General features: G+C 42.8%; 1 protein-coding gene across 1 annotated transcript in view; it reads right to left on the bottom strand.

Moving 5' to 3' along the window:
* Positions 1 to 986: 986 nt before the first annotated feature.
* MED13L (mediator complex subunit 13-like) overlaps positions 987 to 20,033 on the bottom strand; it is a gene marked incomplete at its 5' end in the record, with an annotated part of 89,307 nt that continues 70,260 nt past the window's right edge. Inside the window, 10 exon segments of the mRNA XM_009867868.1 lie at positions 987 to 2,709; positions 3,875 to 3,987; positions 6,028 to 6,189; positions 9,334 to 9,491; positions 11,711 to 11,887; positions 12,836 to 12,994; positions 13,670 to 13,812; positions 14,283 to 14,506; positions 15,855 to 16,043; positions 18,762 to 18,981. Of these exon segments, the coding sequence (XP_009866170.1) occupies positions 2,577 to 2,709; positions 3,875 to 3,987; positions 6,028 to 6,189; positions 9,334 to 9,491; positions 11,711 to 11,887; positions 12,836 to 12,994; positions 13,670 to 13,812; positions 14,283 to 14,506; positions 15,855 to 16,043; positions 18,762 to 18,981 (1,678 nt within the window).

Below are 20,033 nucleotides of genomic sequence, written 5' to 3'. Positions count from 1 at the left end.
ATATAAAAGAAGCTCACTGCAAAATGCTCAGAGGAAAAAAAAACAAACAAAAAAAACAACCCCAAAAAACCAAAACCAAAAAGGAAATTCAGAACTCCCCAGAAATGTACAGCTTTTACATTTAAAAAAGGTTCTGAAATATACATACAAGCATGCTGGACATTCCCCCCCACCCCCCCACCCCTTTATAGCTCAAACCACTGTAATAATAATTCTGATTTAGGCATGAATTTCCAAAGTTAGAAATAAAAAAAAAAAATAAAATAACTTTCTTCACTCTGTAGGAAAGCCAGGGCTTGTACATTTCAGATTAATTCAGTAAAAAACTCACAAGTAAAATAATGCATATTTAAGGGAAATATTATACAGAACTTTTCACACTGAAGTACATAAGATTTTTCTTTAAAATCTATTGCCATTCATTTATTTTGCACAAAAACGTATAAATATGTCACCAGCTTCTCTTAACTTAAAAAAATTAAATAAAAGACACCAGATGAAAACTACTCCTTGCTGCCCTTTTTTTATTTTTAATTTTTGCTTAGAACCAGGTTTCTGGGGAAGAAACGCCCCTGGATAAAAACGGCCCATTTAAAAAGAATAAACAAAATAATAATCCAAAGTTCAAATGAATCCTGGGAACAAATAACCCCCAAATGGTAAAAGATTACAAATGTCTACTTTACATTTTTTCCTCCCCAAGTTAATTTTTTTTTATACAAGTTTACAATCTTAATCTTTTTATGCTCTTCAAAAGGCCTTGAGAATTTTCTTTTCTGATTAAGAAAAAATAGTACTGCAATATTTTTAAAGTCAATTTTACACTGTACACATTAGATACAAATGGTTTGATATCAGATTCTTTTTTTTTTTAACCTATACATTGCAAAGAGGATCCCACATGGGAGGTGTGGCGCAGAGAATGCAATAATCCATTTACAGGTTACTTCTCTGACTTCACCTTCTCATTACACAAGCAATTATTTTTTTTTTTATTATTTTATATAATTTGTTTTAAATGTTACATCATCTCAAGAAAAATACTTTTTAAAATCATAGAATTTCATTTTTTTTAACCAGAACATGAAAGTCTTTTGGAAGAACTTTAAAATTGGTAGTTTTTTCTCCACAGATAGATACCTAGGTCACACAGCCTGATCAAAGTGCCCGACCCCTCGCGTAAGGCAGTCCCTGCCTGCTGCACAGTGCAACGACAAACATTAGAAAACGGGGTTTAAATATAAACCCCTTGAAGCCTGGAATGAAGGAGTCATAAAAATACTTCAATTAGCCATTAACCTTTACAATGGCCATCATTTTACTAAACAAAGTAACTTTTCCACCACAGTGGTATAACTTCAAGTACTAATTTAATGATATAATTTTTAAAAATTATTTCTTTGAAATAATATTCCTATAGTCAGAAAAAATACACCAGATTTGTAACTGATTTAGTGTAAACAAAAACCACATTTTTGGATATGTACATGGACGAGTCCGCCCAGAATTCAAGGGCGACTTGGGTTTCAGTAAATAGTTTTCTAGCATCGCTAAATTTACTGGAAATATATTTCAATCATAGCTCTACAATAGATTAATTTACCACTTTCCATCTGCCCTTTCACTGGGCTTTAAAGTATTTTTCCTCCCTACCTCTCTCTCACTCTTCTTCCATTAGGTAGTGTTATCCTTCATTGAACACTGGCCACTTCTTGCTTTAACCAGGCTAAACGCAGGTGAGAATTCCCTAAAACACAACCGCATCCTCCTTACCGGGACACGCTTCCCTTCCCCGCTTGGACTCTGATTGTTACCAGCTTCTGTTTTGATTTCTAGGTCAGAAGAGCGAGAGGTACGTAGATAAATAACCCGACAGTGGAACGGAGCTGGATTGTTAAGGTATTTCTACTGTTCCTGGTCCTTTATAATTTAATCCCTCCCCTCCCCAAACCTAAAAATAAATAAAGTATCTCCAGACCATTCATATCTACATGGACAGGTAACAAATGCATGCATTCATCCCAATCCACTCTGACAGGAACTCCAGGTAGACAGAAAACTCCAATATTTATACGAGACTACAACTGCGTGGTGGGTTTTGTTTTGTTTTTTTCCTCCTGCAAAGTCCCAGTTTATGACGATCGACAACAGAATCAGTTTTGGACAACTGAACTGGTCACTACGCGGTATTTTCACTTGCCGCGATGAAACTGCTCTTGGTTGATTGTATCAGAGTTCCTAATGCAAAAAGATACTGTAGTCTTCCTTAAAAAAATAAAATATAAAAAAAAATAAATCACACTGACCAGTAGTTACTGGGCCACCAAACTAACACTGGCTTGAGGTTACTGTGTGTTCACTGTTCTTGGATGTTCCCAGATTTTGGACTGAAGCTGCCAGAGATGTTGATGGGTGTTTAGTTTTGAACACTGCAGAATTCACATGTGCTTTCGGAGGAACAGAAGCACAGCACAGGACTGGTCTGAAGAGAAGCATAACTGTGATCTTTGCAGACTGTGGCACGTTTCTCAGGTTGAGGGGAGAATAAGCCAGAAGAACAAGTGCTTTTCTATCTATTAAAGTATATTCATGATGGCGTTGTACAACTGAGTGAGCACCACGAAGTGGACAGGAAGGCAGGAGCTGCGATCCTGAGTGGCAGGGTTACACGTAAGCCAGGACAGTGCATTGTACTGCTCCAGAACGAACCTGCGGGGGAGAAACAGAGAGAAATGACACCGGAATTGTTTCCTCCTTTCCCTCTTGCCTTTCCACAAGGTTTACTGAAACTTAGCAGAGAGGATGTCACGAGGACTGCCTGGCTGCACTAATGCTGGTGGCTCTGGCAAAGCAGGAAACTCACTGAAACGGGGGAAAGCAGGAATTTTTAGTTTTTCTAATGTTTCAGCTTGACCCAAACCATTTGCCTGCAGGCCCTCCCTAGTACACAGCATGACATTATGGAATCCTGGAGGTTCCAACACCGCCGTGTTCCAAACCTTGGGCCTTGAACACCTCTGAGGACAGAGGTTCCACAGCCTCTCTGGGCCACCTGCGTTGGAACTGGACAACACGTTTTGTGTGATCCCATATCCAGTTAGAATTTCTCACGTTGTAACTTGTGTCTGTTGTATCTCGTCCTTTCCATGTGCACTGCATTGTCCTCTTGCTCAAGACAAGACCGCGGTACCTCAGGACAGCTGTGAGAGCTCAGTCCTCTACGAGGATGCCCGTTCAGGTCTTGCAGAACACTACACACGCCACCTATTTGCTTGGGTCATTCTTCATGTCTCCTGCTGCTCCTTTCTACCTGGTGAACTGTACGTGTGTGTGCACTGGTGTGTTCCACCCTGTCTGCTGTCCCAGAAATTAGATCTTTTTCCTTCCCCAGCAGGTGGGATGGAGGCAGACAGTCCTCTAGTGACCTTGAGCAGTCCTCTAGACCTTGAGCAGTATTATATGCAACTCGTATTAATTCAGGAAAAATGTCTCCTTTGCATCCCAATTCCTACAATACTGGTATTGTAGGAAAGTACTTTTATATCCTTCTATAATTCAGCTTGGTTTGTTGAGTAAAAGTATTGATTGACACAGTCTGGATTAGACCTCAAGCTAAACAGAACAATCTTTGCGAGGACTTAACAAGCTCTCTGCTTGGTAAGTTTATTTTCTTTACATAGTTTTGCACAGTATGGAAAACTTATGCTCTTCAGTGGTGGAGGTGGCAGCTGTAGTAAGAACTGCTCACTGCTCTGAGATACACATGCAGGGCATAGTAGAGCTATAAGATACTGACAAACTCCAGAAGTAATTTTGCTGAGTTGAAAGGCCAGAGCCTGAGCCAGAGGAAATGCCAAAACCTAAAAGGTGTTACCTCAAGACATCTGATGTAGTTTTAGAGTCAAGGGGGTGAGGAACTCGCTGAGAATTTCTGGCAGCTAGAAGCTCATCTGTCTGCGCTACGGAGATATGGTGATGTAGAGAGGCCTGTGTAAAAGAAAAAAACCACGGATTAACTCTTCAGTTACTTCTGAACATTCACAGCGAACAAGTATATTCTGAGTTATCTCAGGACAGCATGAAAAGCTGGCAGTTCTTTGCTGAACCCACCACAACCATGCGTATTTCCACGTTCCATAATGATTTACACATTTGAATAAACCCACTTCTCTTTTTGACTAGAATCGAGGATCTTTTTTAAAGAATGCTGAATTCTGTTTTTAATGTTAGTGAGGAAAGAAGCGAAGAGGGGAAACACTTGGGATGTGTCAGGGGTTCTTTTGGTATTTCAGTAACGCACCGTTCCGAGCCTTCCAACTCCCAAGTCGGAGAGAGAGACCTGTCACAGAGCCGTGTCCCGCCCGCCCACCGAGCACAGTCTCTGTCCTGCTCTGCTTGTGCGCCCCCTCCGTCTGTCCGGTCCATGCCCCGGAGCGGGAAAGGGGTCTCGCACTGATCACATGCCGGGGGCAGAGCAGCCTGGCCGGCGGGTAGTGGCCTAACGCACCACAGGGCTTGCCAAGGCAAAACCTCTCATTTATGCTCCTCCAACTATGGCACGCGTGTTAGAGGTGAAATGCTTTAACTCCTCAAAAATCCTTAATCCGAATCAGACGATGGCTTGAATGCCGTATGCCTCGCATGCCGTGCGAGTTTCCTAATTGCAGCGCCGGACAGCATGAAGGAGACGGCACCCCCTGCTCCCTGAACCCTGCCCAAGTTACGGCATGAATTCAGCCCTTCGCTTTTATTACAGTTGTCCCAACCAAACCAGTATGTTCCAAGTGAAATTAAACATTTAATTCAGCCGAGATCTGAGAGAGCAATTGTGTTGGGCTGAAGGGTGACGGGGTAGGGAAGGGTGGCAGCTCCTTCTCTCTAGCACAAATCTAGTACAAGCTGATTCATAAAGTTGCCTGGAGCTCTGCTGCTGATGTTTTTACTGCTGGAACTCAAGCACAGCCTTTGGATTACTCATTCACGAAAAACCCCGCAGTTTTAAGTTTTGCATAGAACTTCATCTCTAGCTCCAAAACCACAGTGCTTTATTTTTCAGATTATTCTGAGGTCTGCATTCTGTTGGTTTAAAGAAAACCACGTCCCTGAGGGAAACCCATCCACGAGAAGTGCAGAGTGTAAGGAATGAGGTTCAGTACTCTGCTGGTGGAGATGCTGTCCTGAATCTGCAGCCTGCAAGTCACTGGGAACATCAGTCCTAAAATCGCCTATTTTACATGAGTTAAAAACCAGAGAAACTCTGAACACCTTATTCTGGTAATTGCCTGGTAGACACAGAGGAAGGAATTGGGTTAAGAGATACGCAAAAATGTTTGCTATTTGTTAATTAAGCTGGGAATGGATAAAGTAAGTGGTTCTGTATTATTGCATATGTTGTTTGCTCAAATAGTTAATGCGATGTTGAGGTGGATTTTTCATCTTTCCAGGCTCAAGCTCACTAGTTCCCACTTTTTCGATTCATTCAAAAGCAGCAGCTGCATGACACTCGTCAGGGGACAGCGAATCTCCAGCAGCGGTACCAATTCTGCTGTGCACATCTTGCAAACACTTGTAGTTCCGGCACGGGAACGTCCGGCTTCCCTCTCACACTACAGACTGCCCTGTGCGACTTTTAGAACTAGCGGAACAGAAATGGATGGTAAATGCCCCACGTGTACGTGCTACTCTCCCTCCTGACTTCTAACTGATGTGTCATAACTGGATGGCAGATGATGGCAGAACAGACAGTATGTGCCTCCTGCCTGAGGCTCTGGGACACCTCTGTAATACTGGATGCAGCTCTGACGGTTCTGCATTGAGAAGCTGATACTCTGTTTTCAGGTAAGGGCTTCAGCAACAGAGAATGACACTTTAATAGCCAGCTATCTCAAGTAAATTGAAATGCAAAATTGCATTTCCATTTCCCGTACCGTTGCAGTAATACGCAAACCCAATGTTTTCAAAGAAAATTCACAGGATACAAACAGAACTTTCTTTCTCCTTCCCCTGTAAAAGGACACCAAGACAGACCTTCAGGAAGAGGGGACACTGGTTTTGTGCCTGAGGACAGGATGACCAGAACCACTGTGGGAGATTCTCAGCTTTGGCAGTTGATACGAAGTATCCGAGAGCAAGAGGTTGCTGCTTCAGTTCTTCAGGGGCTTCTCTGGAAAGGAGACGCTCCCCCTGGCTCTGAAAGAAGAGTTGAAAAAGCAGGTTTGGTTTTTGTAAGTCATTACATGCCCCTGCCATAACATTAATTTCGTTTACTAATGACACAGCATTTAATCTAGTTCTGTCTTGTTATTAACGAGCGATCCTTTAGTCATTTCTGAATTTTAGGCAAAGTTGCCTAGTCCCTTCCTTTTTCCCCTGTAGTCGGGTTCTCCAGGCTTAGATTCCAGGATCACTTTAGATTCCCGAACAGCAGCGTTAATCTTCTAAACTGACCTGGGCACACACGGCATTTGATGCTACGGAGTCATGCAGAGGGACTGGGCTGAGACTGTGAACCTGAACAGCTGCTTGTGCGCAGGCCGAGAGCAGGGCAGGGTAGAACTGAAGTTTGTAAAGCCTCACAGGCTTTTCCTGCGCACACCAAACCCAGCAGGCTGTGCTGCAGATCGCCCCGAGCTCTGCCAGCGGCAGGACGCGTCACACACTCAAATATGGAAGAATAGAGAGTGCGTCTTTCTAAGCTCGGTTATGTTTGCTTTTTCAGTTAGCTCATTGCTATTCCTTGCTAGGGACACTTGCACAGAAGTTACTGTGCTTTGTTTATATTTCTACTGCCAAGGAGAGGAAGTTTGGGGAAAAGAAATCAGCTGCCCTGCTTTTCAATTTGTATCACTTATTCATTTATTTATGTACTGTATTTCTGCAGTATTAGTTACTCATATTCTTATATACGGACCAAAGAATTATTTGCAGGGTGGAGTTCAACAACAAGTAACCACTGGAACTAATTTCATCAGACTCGAATCGCTGCCTGTAGCTGCCTGTTGTGATTTTATTTCTGTAGAGGCAAACCTCGACGAAGATTCCACATCTGAGGCTGGTGTGACCTTGCTTACCTCAGAGTGCGTGTGTGTGTGTGTGTGTGTGTGTGCGCGCACACGCAAGGGTCTCCTCAGGTCTCAGGGTGACTGCAGTTCCATTCTAGAATACATTCCTATTTTAAATGCTTCTGTTTTTTTTGGAAATACCCTATATTATTTTGCTTTTATTCCATAGAGGAAAACCCCAAAACATGCCTGCGAAGGATTTTAGCTTGTAACTTATCTCAGAAGAACCGAGACAGCAGTTCACTTAATCCATAAACATCTTCTAAGTCAGTAGGTAAAGAGAAAAATGACTCTGCTGCACAGAAACTGCCTTAATCACAAAGCCTTCACTGCTAGTCCTTCAAGCGGGTCCTTCCCCAACAGCAGTATCTTGATCAGAAATCAAGGAAGGTTGAACACTCCATAAAGCCTGGAGACAGCCACAGCTGCCCCGGCTGTGGGCACTACCCGCCAACCCGGCTGCGGCACAATCAGGGCTTCCACTGCTAAAGTGCAGCAATCAATTACGGGTTACATGGACGAAGGCTTGACCTTCCCCGACCCACAAGGTAATGATCACACGCAGTTGCTTTTTTAAAACCAAAAATTACACATCAATTACTAGGCCCTTGTTAATGGTTAAACTGAATTACTACGACAGGTTCATCTAGCAATGGCTCGTTGAGGGCTCGAAGCTCTTTGCTCATTAACCTTTCAGTGCTGCTCCTGAGCTACTTCTAAGGAGTTCCACTGAGAATAAGTTTTGTAACCGCGTTTCTGAAAGTGGTACAAGAACAGAGGTTGTTGAATTAACTAAGAGCGAGAAATTGTAATGAGTTGATGAGTTGTGATTTATGGCTGAAGGATCTAGTAAGAGAATGTAGAAGTTTTAACTTGCCCACATGCCAATTTGAAATAACCAGGTGACAGCAATGTGCAATTATTTAGCCTTTGAAAAGTGGGTTGGGGGTATTAACACAGGGCAAGGTGGTTGTGTGCTGAGATCACAAAATGCACTATTAGCGTTTCTGTGGCTGATGCAGAAGTAATTCTGTATGTCTGAAACTGACCACTGATGCATTTGGGCAGAGGCTGCAAGGAAAATACAAGCTGGACTTTTTCCTTCCGTGTGGTGAAACTACCACCCGTCAGTCATCTTCTGAGTGAGAATTCTCTCTTAAGGTATCTTATTTACTTTGGAAGAACGCTGTGCTTTCTCACAGAGGCGGGATGAGTAGCATCGGTCACAGGCAAGTATCTGAGCAGCACGCACACCGCCCCTCCGGGTCTGCTCTGCCCTTCCTCTCGCACCAGATTTCAGTTTCTCTTGAGGCTGTTTAAAGCCCCCGGTGATCCGCACAGATCCAGAGCCAGTTACTTCAGTGGTCAGAGATCACTAAACCAGAACTTTTAAATGCATGGGATTACCCGTTTCTTGTATAAAAGCTGGCCTCTTTCTTTACTAAATAGTACAGTATTTTATTAAAGAAGCCATATCAAATTAAAGCTACTGCTTTAAATTTACTATTTCTAGAATAAACTTCTCCACAGGAGATTATGAATTGCCAAACTTCTACATAATTGCGAAGGAAACCATTTTAAGGGTACAGCTAAAAGTCTCTTGCACAATTAAGTGTACGAGTGAAAGAGCTGCATCAAACACAATCCAAATTATGTTAAAGCTGGTTCAAAAAATACCCTGAATTACCAAAACCAATTTGCATTTTAAGTAATCACTGGTGTTGGAACCAACCTTATAAAAGCCACTTCAAACAAAAGTAACTTAAACTGTGTGCTCTGGGCTAATTTTTACTAAGAAAACAACATTTGCATAAACATCCAGCACCTGCGGAGCTTCTGCTGTGTTACGAGGGGAATTATCTCCTGTCTTGCCTCCCCTGGGAACTCAGGGGAACAGAGCTGTCACAGCCTCCTTTCTCTCTAAGACCTGTCACTTTGTGCCAGGGACATTCCGGAGTTGCCAGAAAAAAATGGATGAGCACAGATTAAACTAATACAGGGTCACGAGATACAGCTCTGCCACCCAAAACAACAGCTTCCCTCTTCCTTCTTCTCTTTTCCTCTTAATTGCCAGGCACGCTAACAATTAACTTTAGAGATGTAGTCAAGGCGGAGGCATCTTCTACAACAGTATTTAACCTGCACCTTCAATTTTAATGTTAATTTCTGCTTGCTGTTGACCTAATTATGTTGGAGAATTTTGTTGGGGGATTTGGGTCTTTTTTCCATTTTATTTTAAACAACATATGCCTTAAAAGTACCACAGCCTTACCCTACTGTGCTGCAGAGTAAGAGATCCCACTCCAATGCCAGATGGTGATCCAGGGGAAGGAACTGGGGAGGAATTTGGTGAAGAGTGAAGGTTCCCCGTTATTAAAATTCTTATGTCATTGTCCATGTCATCTGGGAATGGGAGGTCAAACATGTCATCTGAAAAGGAAAAGAAAGATGAATAATTTCCAATTTGCTGCATTTATTTTTTTAAAGATTTTTTTGTAATTTCTTGCCATTCCCTTAATTTTATTATCATTCCCTTTTTTTTTAATACTCTCTAGAGACAGATGAAAGCAGAGATAAAACACTTTACTGTTTAATCCTTCTTAGTACCTTTGACTGCAACCGCACAGACTTGAAAGGAAAAGTTGGCAGACATTTATTCAAATCATGAATTTAAACAATGGTCACAGAGCGAATAAAAATCCCATCAAACCAGCTTCATAAAAATACAAAATGAACTTTGTAACAGGAAAAACCGACACCTCTCTACAACAGCTGGTGACAGAAATCCATTAACAAAAATACTTGCAATATGTTACTCCCAGCAGGTGCTGCTCTTCAGGCTTCTCACGCCACCCGCCCACGCTCGGGCACCTCTGTGCGAAATAGTGTGGGAGCCGCGGCAGCAGCTTCAGGAACCGGCTGCGAGAGCCCGTGCGGGCAGCTGGGCCCGCGCCCCCTCCCCAGCAATCACCGTCAGGATGATTTCAAAAACCGCGCCGGGATTTCTGACGTTCTGCTTTCATCTCACAAACTAAACCCAGGCGTAGCACCATAACTCGCTATTTCAATTTGGTTGATGTCGCTACGTGGGAAGGGTGTGAAGATACCGCACAAATGTGTTTGCACTCTGTGAGAAGCACGTGCCGTGACTCAGTCAGTTCCAGCACAGGTTATGATACCACCAGCAATTTATGTGATGGGAAGTGAAGACATTATAAACACATAGAAAAAAATTACAGGTATCGCAGTAGGGTTTATAGGTTTTTTTTCCTTATTCAGATTTCTCGGCAAACAAAGACGTTTAAACAGCATAATGACATCTAAAGGACATTTTAGGGCACAGAAAAAGAAAGCGGAGCTGTCTGAATTAACGATTAATTAGAAATACAGCCAAATTTATAGTCAAACATGTGGAGCCCTAACTAAGTCATGCATTTCTACCTATTATAATAAATAATTTCTCTTGGAGAAGAAGAATTGACTCCACGTGGAAATGGAAGAGGATGTGTGTGTCTTGAATTAAATTTCACCTGAAGCACTAGTGCTGAAACAGGCAGGTGGTTGTTTTTCTTCATCTTCTGAAGAGAAATGCTGGATTGCAAGAGCAATGAATTAACTTAAGTTTATTAACTTCTGTCCTACAACCTCGGTAAACAAAACAGAACTAATGTCATGCTCTGCTTAGCCTCCAAAGCATAAATGAGATGGCTAATAGCATAGGAAGCAGTTTAATCATTAAGTAGAACAGAGTTAAGAAAATTAAATTTAACACCATTTTGGAAAGCGCCAGTTCTTGTACCTGATTCCAATTAGCATCTGAAGCACTAAAGGGCAGGTTAATGCAGGTTAAATATTTGTCAGCACAGCATTCAGTCAGGATTCTGGGGCCTTGAAAGGACAGCTGCTCAAGTAGTAAGAGGGTAACTTCCCTTCCGTGAGGCCCACTGAAATTCCAGGAGGAACAGATCAAAGCAGACTCTTTCATTAAAAATAGCGGGCCTTTCTTCCTCTCTACTGTAACTTCCCTCTTCATAAAACACTTCTACTAGAGAGGGTTAAGTTACTCTTGGTTTAAGTTATTTTACAATCATTCTAAGGATTTACGGCAAAGGAGTTAGGAAAGTACTTATTTGATATGAAGCGTTAACCGGGGTCCTGCTGACACACGCTAGAGGATTACATGCCCTTGAAAAAGCACGCTGCTAACATGAGGAATTCTTAGGTTGGTCTATTTTGCCCACTTTACAGGAAGATTCAAATTCTAAGGGAAGTACTCCTTCCTAACAAGAGCTGGACAAGATCGCACGAAGCAAACCACTGCTGTACAACGCGAGTTGGCCGGACCGAGTCACAACAACAAGGAAAAGCACTTTATAGTCTGGGCCATTTCACACATTGATCAGTCCCTATCACTTCTGGAATAAACCAGCGTGTTTATCTGAGAACAGACGTCAGGAAAAAAACACAGTCTGCTATCCTGCTAACGACAAAGTATGCTGCTGCTGTCTTTAAATTAAATCAGGGTGGTGCGGGGTCGCTGGGAGGGCATTGCTCTGCTCAGGTTTTTGATTGACGACTGGTACAGCTCTGCTCACGTTCTGATACCTCGCAAGTACCTCCCCTCTTACACGAGCGACGTGCTTACTCACCGTTAGTAGGGCTGAATCCATCCTCATTGGGGTAATTTGCTGGTGCTACCTGGATAGTAGCAGAGGTTGGGAAAACCAGGATGTGCGTGCAGGAGGCGTCCTGAGGGGTGTTCAGCTGAGAGGACTGCAGATTCAGCGCAGTGCTCCGGCCAAACACCGACCCCATGGTGACAGCATCTGCCAGGACAGAAGCAACGGCAGAGGCGTTAATTTACATCATCTTCAAAACACGTGCTCTGCGTTCAGCTCAATTTCTGTGCATCTCATCTGGGTTTGCAAGCTAATACACATGGTTCGAGGTTCTTAGCTTAAAAAGAACATATTTCTACAGGAGCTTGAAGTTAAGATGGCAAGTTGTAAAGATACTGTTTAGCTTGGTGAATTCCCATACAATGCCCCACCTTTGCTTTCATCCTGCTTACCCTTAATCAAAGATTTATTTGTGAAATGAGCAAGTTAAATATATTTTTGACACACATATCCACATAATTACGAAATACACTCCACTTTGGTTGACATGAAGAAAACATAACTCGCCAGCTCTTTTCTCATGCTACAAAATCTCTGCTTTGAAAATTATGCAGCTTGATGAGTTATTTTCAGGCTCGTTTAATTCTGTTCCATGTAGTAGTCTTTTACTTCCAAACGTAAAGCACATGCTTACAACAAATAAGTAAAGGGAACCTCAAAATGCAATTTCATTTGAGCTTAACTCTTTGGACTGCTGCTGCTAACAGAACTCTAAATAACTGAAGCATACGAAAAGGCAAGTTGTTTTACCCTTCCTCCCATTTACACACACTCCTACTCTTTCATGCTGCAGACGGGCGGTGTAGAGGGCACCTACATCATCACCTTTCAGCTGAGGAGAACTGGTCTGCCTCAAAACACCACTTCCCCGAGGACGAGCTCATCAGCGTGACAGTGGCACACAGCCACCTCTCCCCAGGAGCCCGCACTCCCCGGGGTATTTTGGGGAATTCTGCTAGCTCAACCTTTTCTCTACCACCTTTAGCCATGCTAGTCAGCGTCATCTTGTTGGACTCCAAAGCCTCCCAGAATCCAAGTGAGAAGTATGATAAAGGAAGAATTTCCCTGGCATTTCCATAGCGGGACAGAACGTACCTGGCATCACGACAAAGGACCCCTGGGGCTCCATGGCGACTAAGCAGGCACTGAGGATGGAAGGAGAGTCCGCGGCTGAGATGCCACACATGCGGCACACCTCCTTCAGCTGTTTGCTGATTGTCTGCAGGGAACATTCCCCAAGGAGGATACTCCAGTCTGAAACGAGTAAACGTCGTGATAGAACAGGACGGAGTTCTCACTTGACCAGCATTTGCTTGAAAATAGCCAAGTATTAATAACACCTTCATGTCTTTGCCTCTCTGCTATTCGGGGCTGCCTCCCCACGCAGACAAGGTGCAGGGCTCTGCACAATGGCTGCTCAGGCAGTTACCGCACAGTATTTTATTCTGCGGCTGCCGAGTGCCTTATTGCTGGTCAACACCGATTATCAGTCAGCTTTGTATACCACAGGAAAAAAAGGGATGAATTTCAAGTAACGTTTTTGCAAGAATTTTTTGTTTGTTTAGTTTATGGTTAAGTTTAGGAATCAGAATTGAATCCTGTTTCTGTTCTGTTGTCAAGATAACTTTTGTTCAGATCTTTTTCTAAGATGTGACAAACCCCATGACTTCCACCTGGCAGCACACTGTGCAGATAAATAGTACCGCATCTACACAACACGTGCAAGGCATGAGGGAGTACTGTCAAAGCCAGAGTACGAAGCAAATTGTTTATGCAAACCAGTAAAAAATTCAGCGCTGGGGTCGGACTATCACTCAATTTTCCAGTTTTGAAGTTTCACGATCAATTCCCTGAGTCGTCCTGCCTCGCATGCTAAGGCCACATCTTTGCTCCAAAGCCACGGGCAGTGCCAGCACCGACACTTCGTACCTTTTAACTCCCCGTGGCCGAGGCGGCCGAGCCGCCCGATGACAACTCTCCAAGGCAGCGATGTCATCTGTACGATGCCGATGCACCACTCCCAGAGCTTCTGCAGACCGATTTTACGTGCAGACAACTTGCTCCTCCTTGACCTGGAGGTGAAAGAAGATTTTTTATTTTTTTTTTTTTTAAAAAAAAAAGTAAGATGAGAATCAAGGACAATATTCAGATTTCTATTTGATGTGATTATTTCACTGCTTACCCTCCACAGGAGCTCTTACAGCTCTGTGGAGTGCCTAACTTTTACTAACAAGCAGCAGAAAAAATAGTGTCTGCTCGAGTACTATAATTGCGCTGACATGGAAGAGGTACCAACGTGCTGAGCAACACATCAGTTGTTCCCGAAGGTGAGGTTTGTAGGTAGCCTGTATAAAGCAAGTGTAACACGGTAACTTGTTTCCTCTGTGGTGTAAGTTACAAAAGTGGCCACTGAAATATCACGTTAACTTTATGGTGATCACATTGGCAGGTAACCCGATGAGATGGGATGTGCAAGCAGCTTGCGAGAGCGAGGGGTGACAGCTACAGACCTAGATGTAACGTGAAAAGTAAAGGTTTCTACCTGTTTGGTAAATCAATATTAACTATGCAGGTTTCCAACAATTCACCATGAAGGTCGGTGCAGGATGCCAGAAGCCAGCGCTGATCGTGAGACAAACAATATCCAACAAAGAGCACGTTGTATTTCTGACTGGCCTCTCCGAATGTTTCTCCCAGCTCTGTCTGTTTGTCTTTGATGGGTGCCAAGATGAAAGGAGGCGAGTATAGCTGGATTGGGCTGGGCCTCTGCAATAAAGTCAACACAATCGTCAGCAGACATATAAAAAATGATTTAATGCAAGAAACACAAACCTCCTAAATCCTTTCTGAAGAAAAAAACCACGATGGGCCTGACCAGCATGCTCAATAATTCAGAAATGGTCAGGGTATTTCCTTTATTTTTCAGGCAAAGTTCAGAAATCTGCAGCGCAGACTGACGGCAAACACATGTAAAATGGGAAAAACAGAGACCTGGTGAATGAAGTAGTGAAGTACACTGAACACAGGCTGCTCATGAAAGCATTTGTCCCTTTTTTGGTGTCTTTTGTATCTCCAGGAAATTAAACATGAAATGCAAACTGCAAGTTAATCAGCTTCAAGTCCCAGTGTTTTCTCAGAGACGTTAGGGGGTATGGAATTTCTGCTTAGGTCAGCTTCCAGCAGCATCCCAGCCCGGCCACAGCACAGGAACATTAATTAGAGGGAGGGAGCTGCTTGCAGGGGTCTCACAGGGTTATTGCTCTTCCCCTCCCACCGCAGTAGCTGCAGTACAACTGTTGTAACTCGCTGCAGTAACAGACACCTTTCTGGGGGAAGCATGAGGAGAGAACGTGGAGACGCCCGGGGTGATACTGCTTTTAGAAACTTCCAGTGACGGCTTATGGTTTTATGTGAGTAATGAAACATGTTGATAGGTTGCGTTTATGATGATTTTGAAACTAGGTTTTTAAACCCTAACAAGCATGTCTTTATCCCAAGATAAGTGTTTAAGTGTTTAGCTGGTCCATTAAATCTAAATAAAACAGTCTTCGTTATCTTTCAAAGAATGAAAAACGCTCAGGGAAGGTAGGATGGATTATTCTTCTTTTGAAATCCTTGAAACTCCCGAAACAGGCCTTGAATATTTACAATTTTAAAAACAGATGACAGATAAACCCACTGAAATGGGGAGATTTCTCCATGACCTCAGGGAATTAATATAATAACCATAATTAGGCACAGGAACTTAGTTCATAGATACGTGTCTAGAAATAAAGGTTGGACATAAACACTTTCTTGTAGGGGTACTACAGACTAAAGCTACAAAATGTCTCAAATCCCAAGTGAGCGCATATATTTTCTCTTCTTTCACACTTATCTTTAAACTTTTACTTTATGACTCAAAACCAGAAGCTTAAAATATTTTGAAAGCAAGTAGTCTGACAGTTTTCTTACTATTTTCTATTTAGCCTTAGCTTACCTTTTCCCTTTATATTATCATTGTCTTCTGCACCTTGAAGGAAGACTCCTGAAAGTATTTACTCTTTTTTTGGTATTTGAGAAGAGTAGCTACAGTTCACTAACAGGCTTTCATCTTCTCGTCGCCAATACTAACCTCAGGATTTTTGAGGGTCATCTCAATGCTGGCAGCCGGCCCAAAGCCCGTGAGAGACTTGATGTGGATCTGCGTGGGCAGCGGCCTCCTGCACTGGCAGTACACCGAGAACGCCAGCGACTTCAAGTGCTGGATGTAGAAAACCTGCTCGTCCTTCATTGTCTGCAGCATGTACTGGCAAGGCACAATCTACAGAATTCAGGGAAACAACAGAACGTGATGGGAGTCTTCAAAGAGCTCTTCACTGACATCCAACCAGACTCACGCATTCAGTCGGCATTTCCCAGCGCAGACACTCCGCCGCTCGCGTTACAGTCTCTGTGGCTTCCTGTCAGGGCTGCTGCCCTGGCGCACGAGAGGCTGCCCCCCTCAGCGACTGTGTTCCCTGGTACAAAACTGCTGTTTCCATTCTAATGGTGTATTTACGGCTGCAGAACCTCTCCACAAGCTGTGACTCCGACTGTCCCACATAACAGAAGAGTCTGATCGCAGGGCGACAGTACCTGAGCAGCGCTACGGTACCTCAGCAATGGCCGACCAGCAGAGAACTAGAAACTCTTAACTGGATTTTGCTTTCTGTGAGATACACATCCCTGAATGAGAAACCCAATCGACTACACAAAAGGAACAGAGTAGTTTCCCCGCTGATTGTTTTATTTTTCCAAAGTCCATGTTCTCATTCTTACTGCAACTTGGGAAGGGGCACGTAATTCATTACATGTAAAACATTTCCAAAGTGTACCCCAAGAAGTAACTACCAGTGGCTTTTAAAAGCAATATCCTAAATCTTGCGGGTAATTTTATTTTTTTAATCCTCAGGCCAAAACTCAACACCTGTACTCAAACCCCTTTCGATTTTTAATACTGTTTCTGATCAACACCTTCATCTGCAGGCAGCCTGCCACAGCGCAGGGTGTTCCGAGCGCTGTGCTGAGACAGGTTTCGTTGGTTATTTTGTGGTTAGAATTGCTCTGTTTGCTGGCCATGTGGGAATCGGTGCTCTATGTCACTCGTAAAGAAGACTGTAGAGAGTTAGAATTAAGATTCTATTATAATGATTTCTGTGGTTGTTTTCTCCTTTTCCATTTAGTAAACAGTGGAAGCTCAGCAATCTTATGCTGCTATTCAGTTTTACTCGTTTCAGAAAGCACTGTGAAGTAAGACACTTAAATTCACATGTTCAGCCAGCAAGAAACAGAACTGCAGTAAGATCTGCCTATGGGATTTGAGCTTGGTGGTCAGACCCACCTGCACACCAAGAACAGGAAGGGGAAATGGAACAACGCTCCTTCAGAAGTAAACAAAGTGTAACAAAAGTAATGTTTTCAGTTCAAATCCTTCTTAAAATCAGAATTAAATCCCCGTAAACCTATTTTTATTGCACTGTTGAGAAATGCATGGCTTGCGGAAATGCCTTTCTTTTGAACAGTGAGATTTTTGGAGCAGAAGCTGTCAATGCAAAATTCTTACGTCGTATCAAACGCTACGAGTCCCAAGCAGATTTTAACAGACATTTTCAGTAGTGATAAACTGAAGTATTGTGAAACTTTTACTACTGTACAGTTCCTGCTTGAACCACTGGAACTTGGGTGGCATATTCTACTTACTAAACACAACTGCATGTTTTTAAAAGACAACTTCTTATCCAAAAGTTTCAGAAGCTGGGCTTTTCTACTCTCTATATAAATCATAGTAAATCTGTAAAACATTTGGGTTTGATTCTTTTGAAATAACTAGGTTTGTGTATCCTGTGGCACAGCTGGGAGAATATTGTGCTGGTAACTGTATCATGTTACCTGTTACTTGGAGAAAAGTGCCTACCATTTTGACTTGAACTGGCAAAATGCCACATATTCTAAGAAACAAATGGTAACTCTCCTGAAAATAAACAGTATTTGGAAAGAGTTGGTAAGCCCATTAGTGGTCTTATACACACTAAGGTACAATTTCAACACACACTTTACATATTCTTGTATTTCAGGCACTGATAACGAGGGCTATTTTATTTTTAGTATCTTCAGGTCTGAATCCATTAAACTGCCTTCAGCCTACCACAACCTCAAGCTGTGAATCTCATTTTCAGTTCATCCCCAGGCCTGAAATATTTTGGTGAGAGCTGCCCTTATCGTTTCAGGGAACGATGAGGTCAAGATTACCAAAAATGCCAAACGTCTTCTGCGCCCAACTGAGACACTGTAATAACTTCCTTTTTTTTCTATATTTTAAATTAAAATACTTTTAAGCCCAGTTGAGCATAAGGTATACAGGTTGCACGGCTTGTAATCTCTGGCCTCCCGTTCTCCCTCCACTTACTCAGCCTCAGCCGCTGTGAGAGAAGAGGCCTGGCAAAAGGCAGGCAGTCTGGGCAACAGGCCAAGCTCCCTTTCTGCACAAATTCAAGTCTTAAGTAATTCCCCAGCAAGTAACTATTATTATATGCCAAGTTACACAGTAAATTATTTTTTAAGAAGCACATAATAACAACACAATGGTTAAATTATGCATTAAATGTCTGAGTTCACATACTCGTTTTGGATTAAACGGTATAAATCAAGAAAATATATAAAGCAAACAACTCAACATGGAAAGTAATCAAAAGGAGTAACCGGACATTTTTGGCAGTGGGAACCCAAGTTGCAACTTAAGTAACTGCAATCCCCCTGCAGGAAGCATCTAGCACACGTGACTGCTAGAACCGTGCAACAGATCTGACACAAGGACACGGCGGCTGCCTTAAATGAATTTCCTCATCAAAACAAAACCAAGTGGTTTTTCTAATAGACTTGTACCATCAACAAAATGATCTGTAAACGTCACCTAAATTTTACACGTTATCACCCATTTATCTTTTAGCACAGTGTATGTGTCACAAGCATGCTGTGAAGTTACAGAGGAGGGCGGAATTACCTGGAGAATGAAAGAATTCCTCATATTCTCAGGCAAGTTATCCAACATTTCTGTGTAGCATCTCATCAAACTTAACAGCCAAAAGTTGGTCGAGGCAGACTCCTCATCCGCAGTGTAGGTGAAAGGATCCACCATGTAGATGACAACCGCCGGGGGATAGGCATTGCTGTCCACAGACTCCGGTTCAGTGGGAATCCCTATTCTCTCCCTCTCTGTAACACTAGAGACAGATGTGGTGTTCAGTTCAAAGGCAAGTTACAATTGTTAACCCCTGCTTTTCTGTAAATGTGTGCAAGGCTGAAGCAGAGGAGGAAGAAGAGAGCGCGAAGTGGTTCCCATGTTCAGAAGCTACAAAACATGATAACAGTGATTGAGAAGACGGACTCACAGCAGGTCCTAATCCAAAATACCCATTACCACTAAAGGTACTTTCCATAATCTCACCCAGTGCAATCAGAATAGATTGTCTGAAGGATATGGAAAAGCTGACTAATGTGAGCTCTGTGAGGGTTTTCTATGTATGTGCATGCCTGGTTTTTGGTGCTGTTTAAATTTTTTCTTTTGGGAGAGGCAGAAGGGGGAGAGAAGGAACTGAGGAAAAGTTCCATAGTAACGTTCATAGAGACCAAAGTCCTCTGCTGAGTTACAGAAAAGGCTTCATTGGTACTGGAAGGAGCAACCAAACGCTTTTTCCTTGGTAAAACGCTCCTCCGTGCCTCAACCGTGAACAGGAGGATCAACATCTGTGAGTGATAAAAAGCAGCTCAGGCTTACTTTGTCAGAAACCGTGCTGCAGCTGATAAAATGGTGTTCTGCATAGATCCAGTGAGCAGATGCCTTAAGGATAACCCGAACTACAACAGGATGTGGGCTTTTCACTTAAGATACGGGAATTCCAAAACATATATCATGACTATTAGTAAAATGCATTACTATGGGAGTAATGAAAAACATGTTCTCTCAGGAAGTTACTTACATAAAATGTTAAAAACCTTTTCCTAATTTTTATGCTTGATGGATGACTACTTATAATAAAGACTTTTTTAAAGAAAAAAGTTGTGCTACTAAAATTCAAAGTAACAGCAATATAATCCTGTTTCCCGACCGCAGCGTATACCTGCTCGCAAGGCAAGCAAATGAGACAAAAAATCCACGGATCGCATGGGCTGGCAGGGGATGGAGTTGCCCACAGAAGAGGCATTCGGCACCACACGAGGTACCCAGTGGTGCCTGACACAGGTGAAACCACACGGGCATAAAACCCGAGACCCC

Source organism: Apaloderma vittatum, unplaced genomic scaffold, assembly GCF_000703405.1.
Source record: "Apaloderma vittatum isolate BGI_N311 unplaced genomic scaffold, ASM70340v1 scaffold10024, whole genome shotgun sequence".
Taxonomy (NCBI): Eukaryota; Metazoa; Chordata; class Aves; order Trogoniformes; family Trogonidae; genus Apaloderma; species Apaloderma vittatum.
This window is presented reverse-complemented; position numbering and strand designations above follow the sequence as displayed.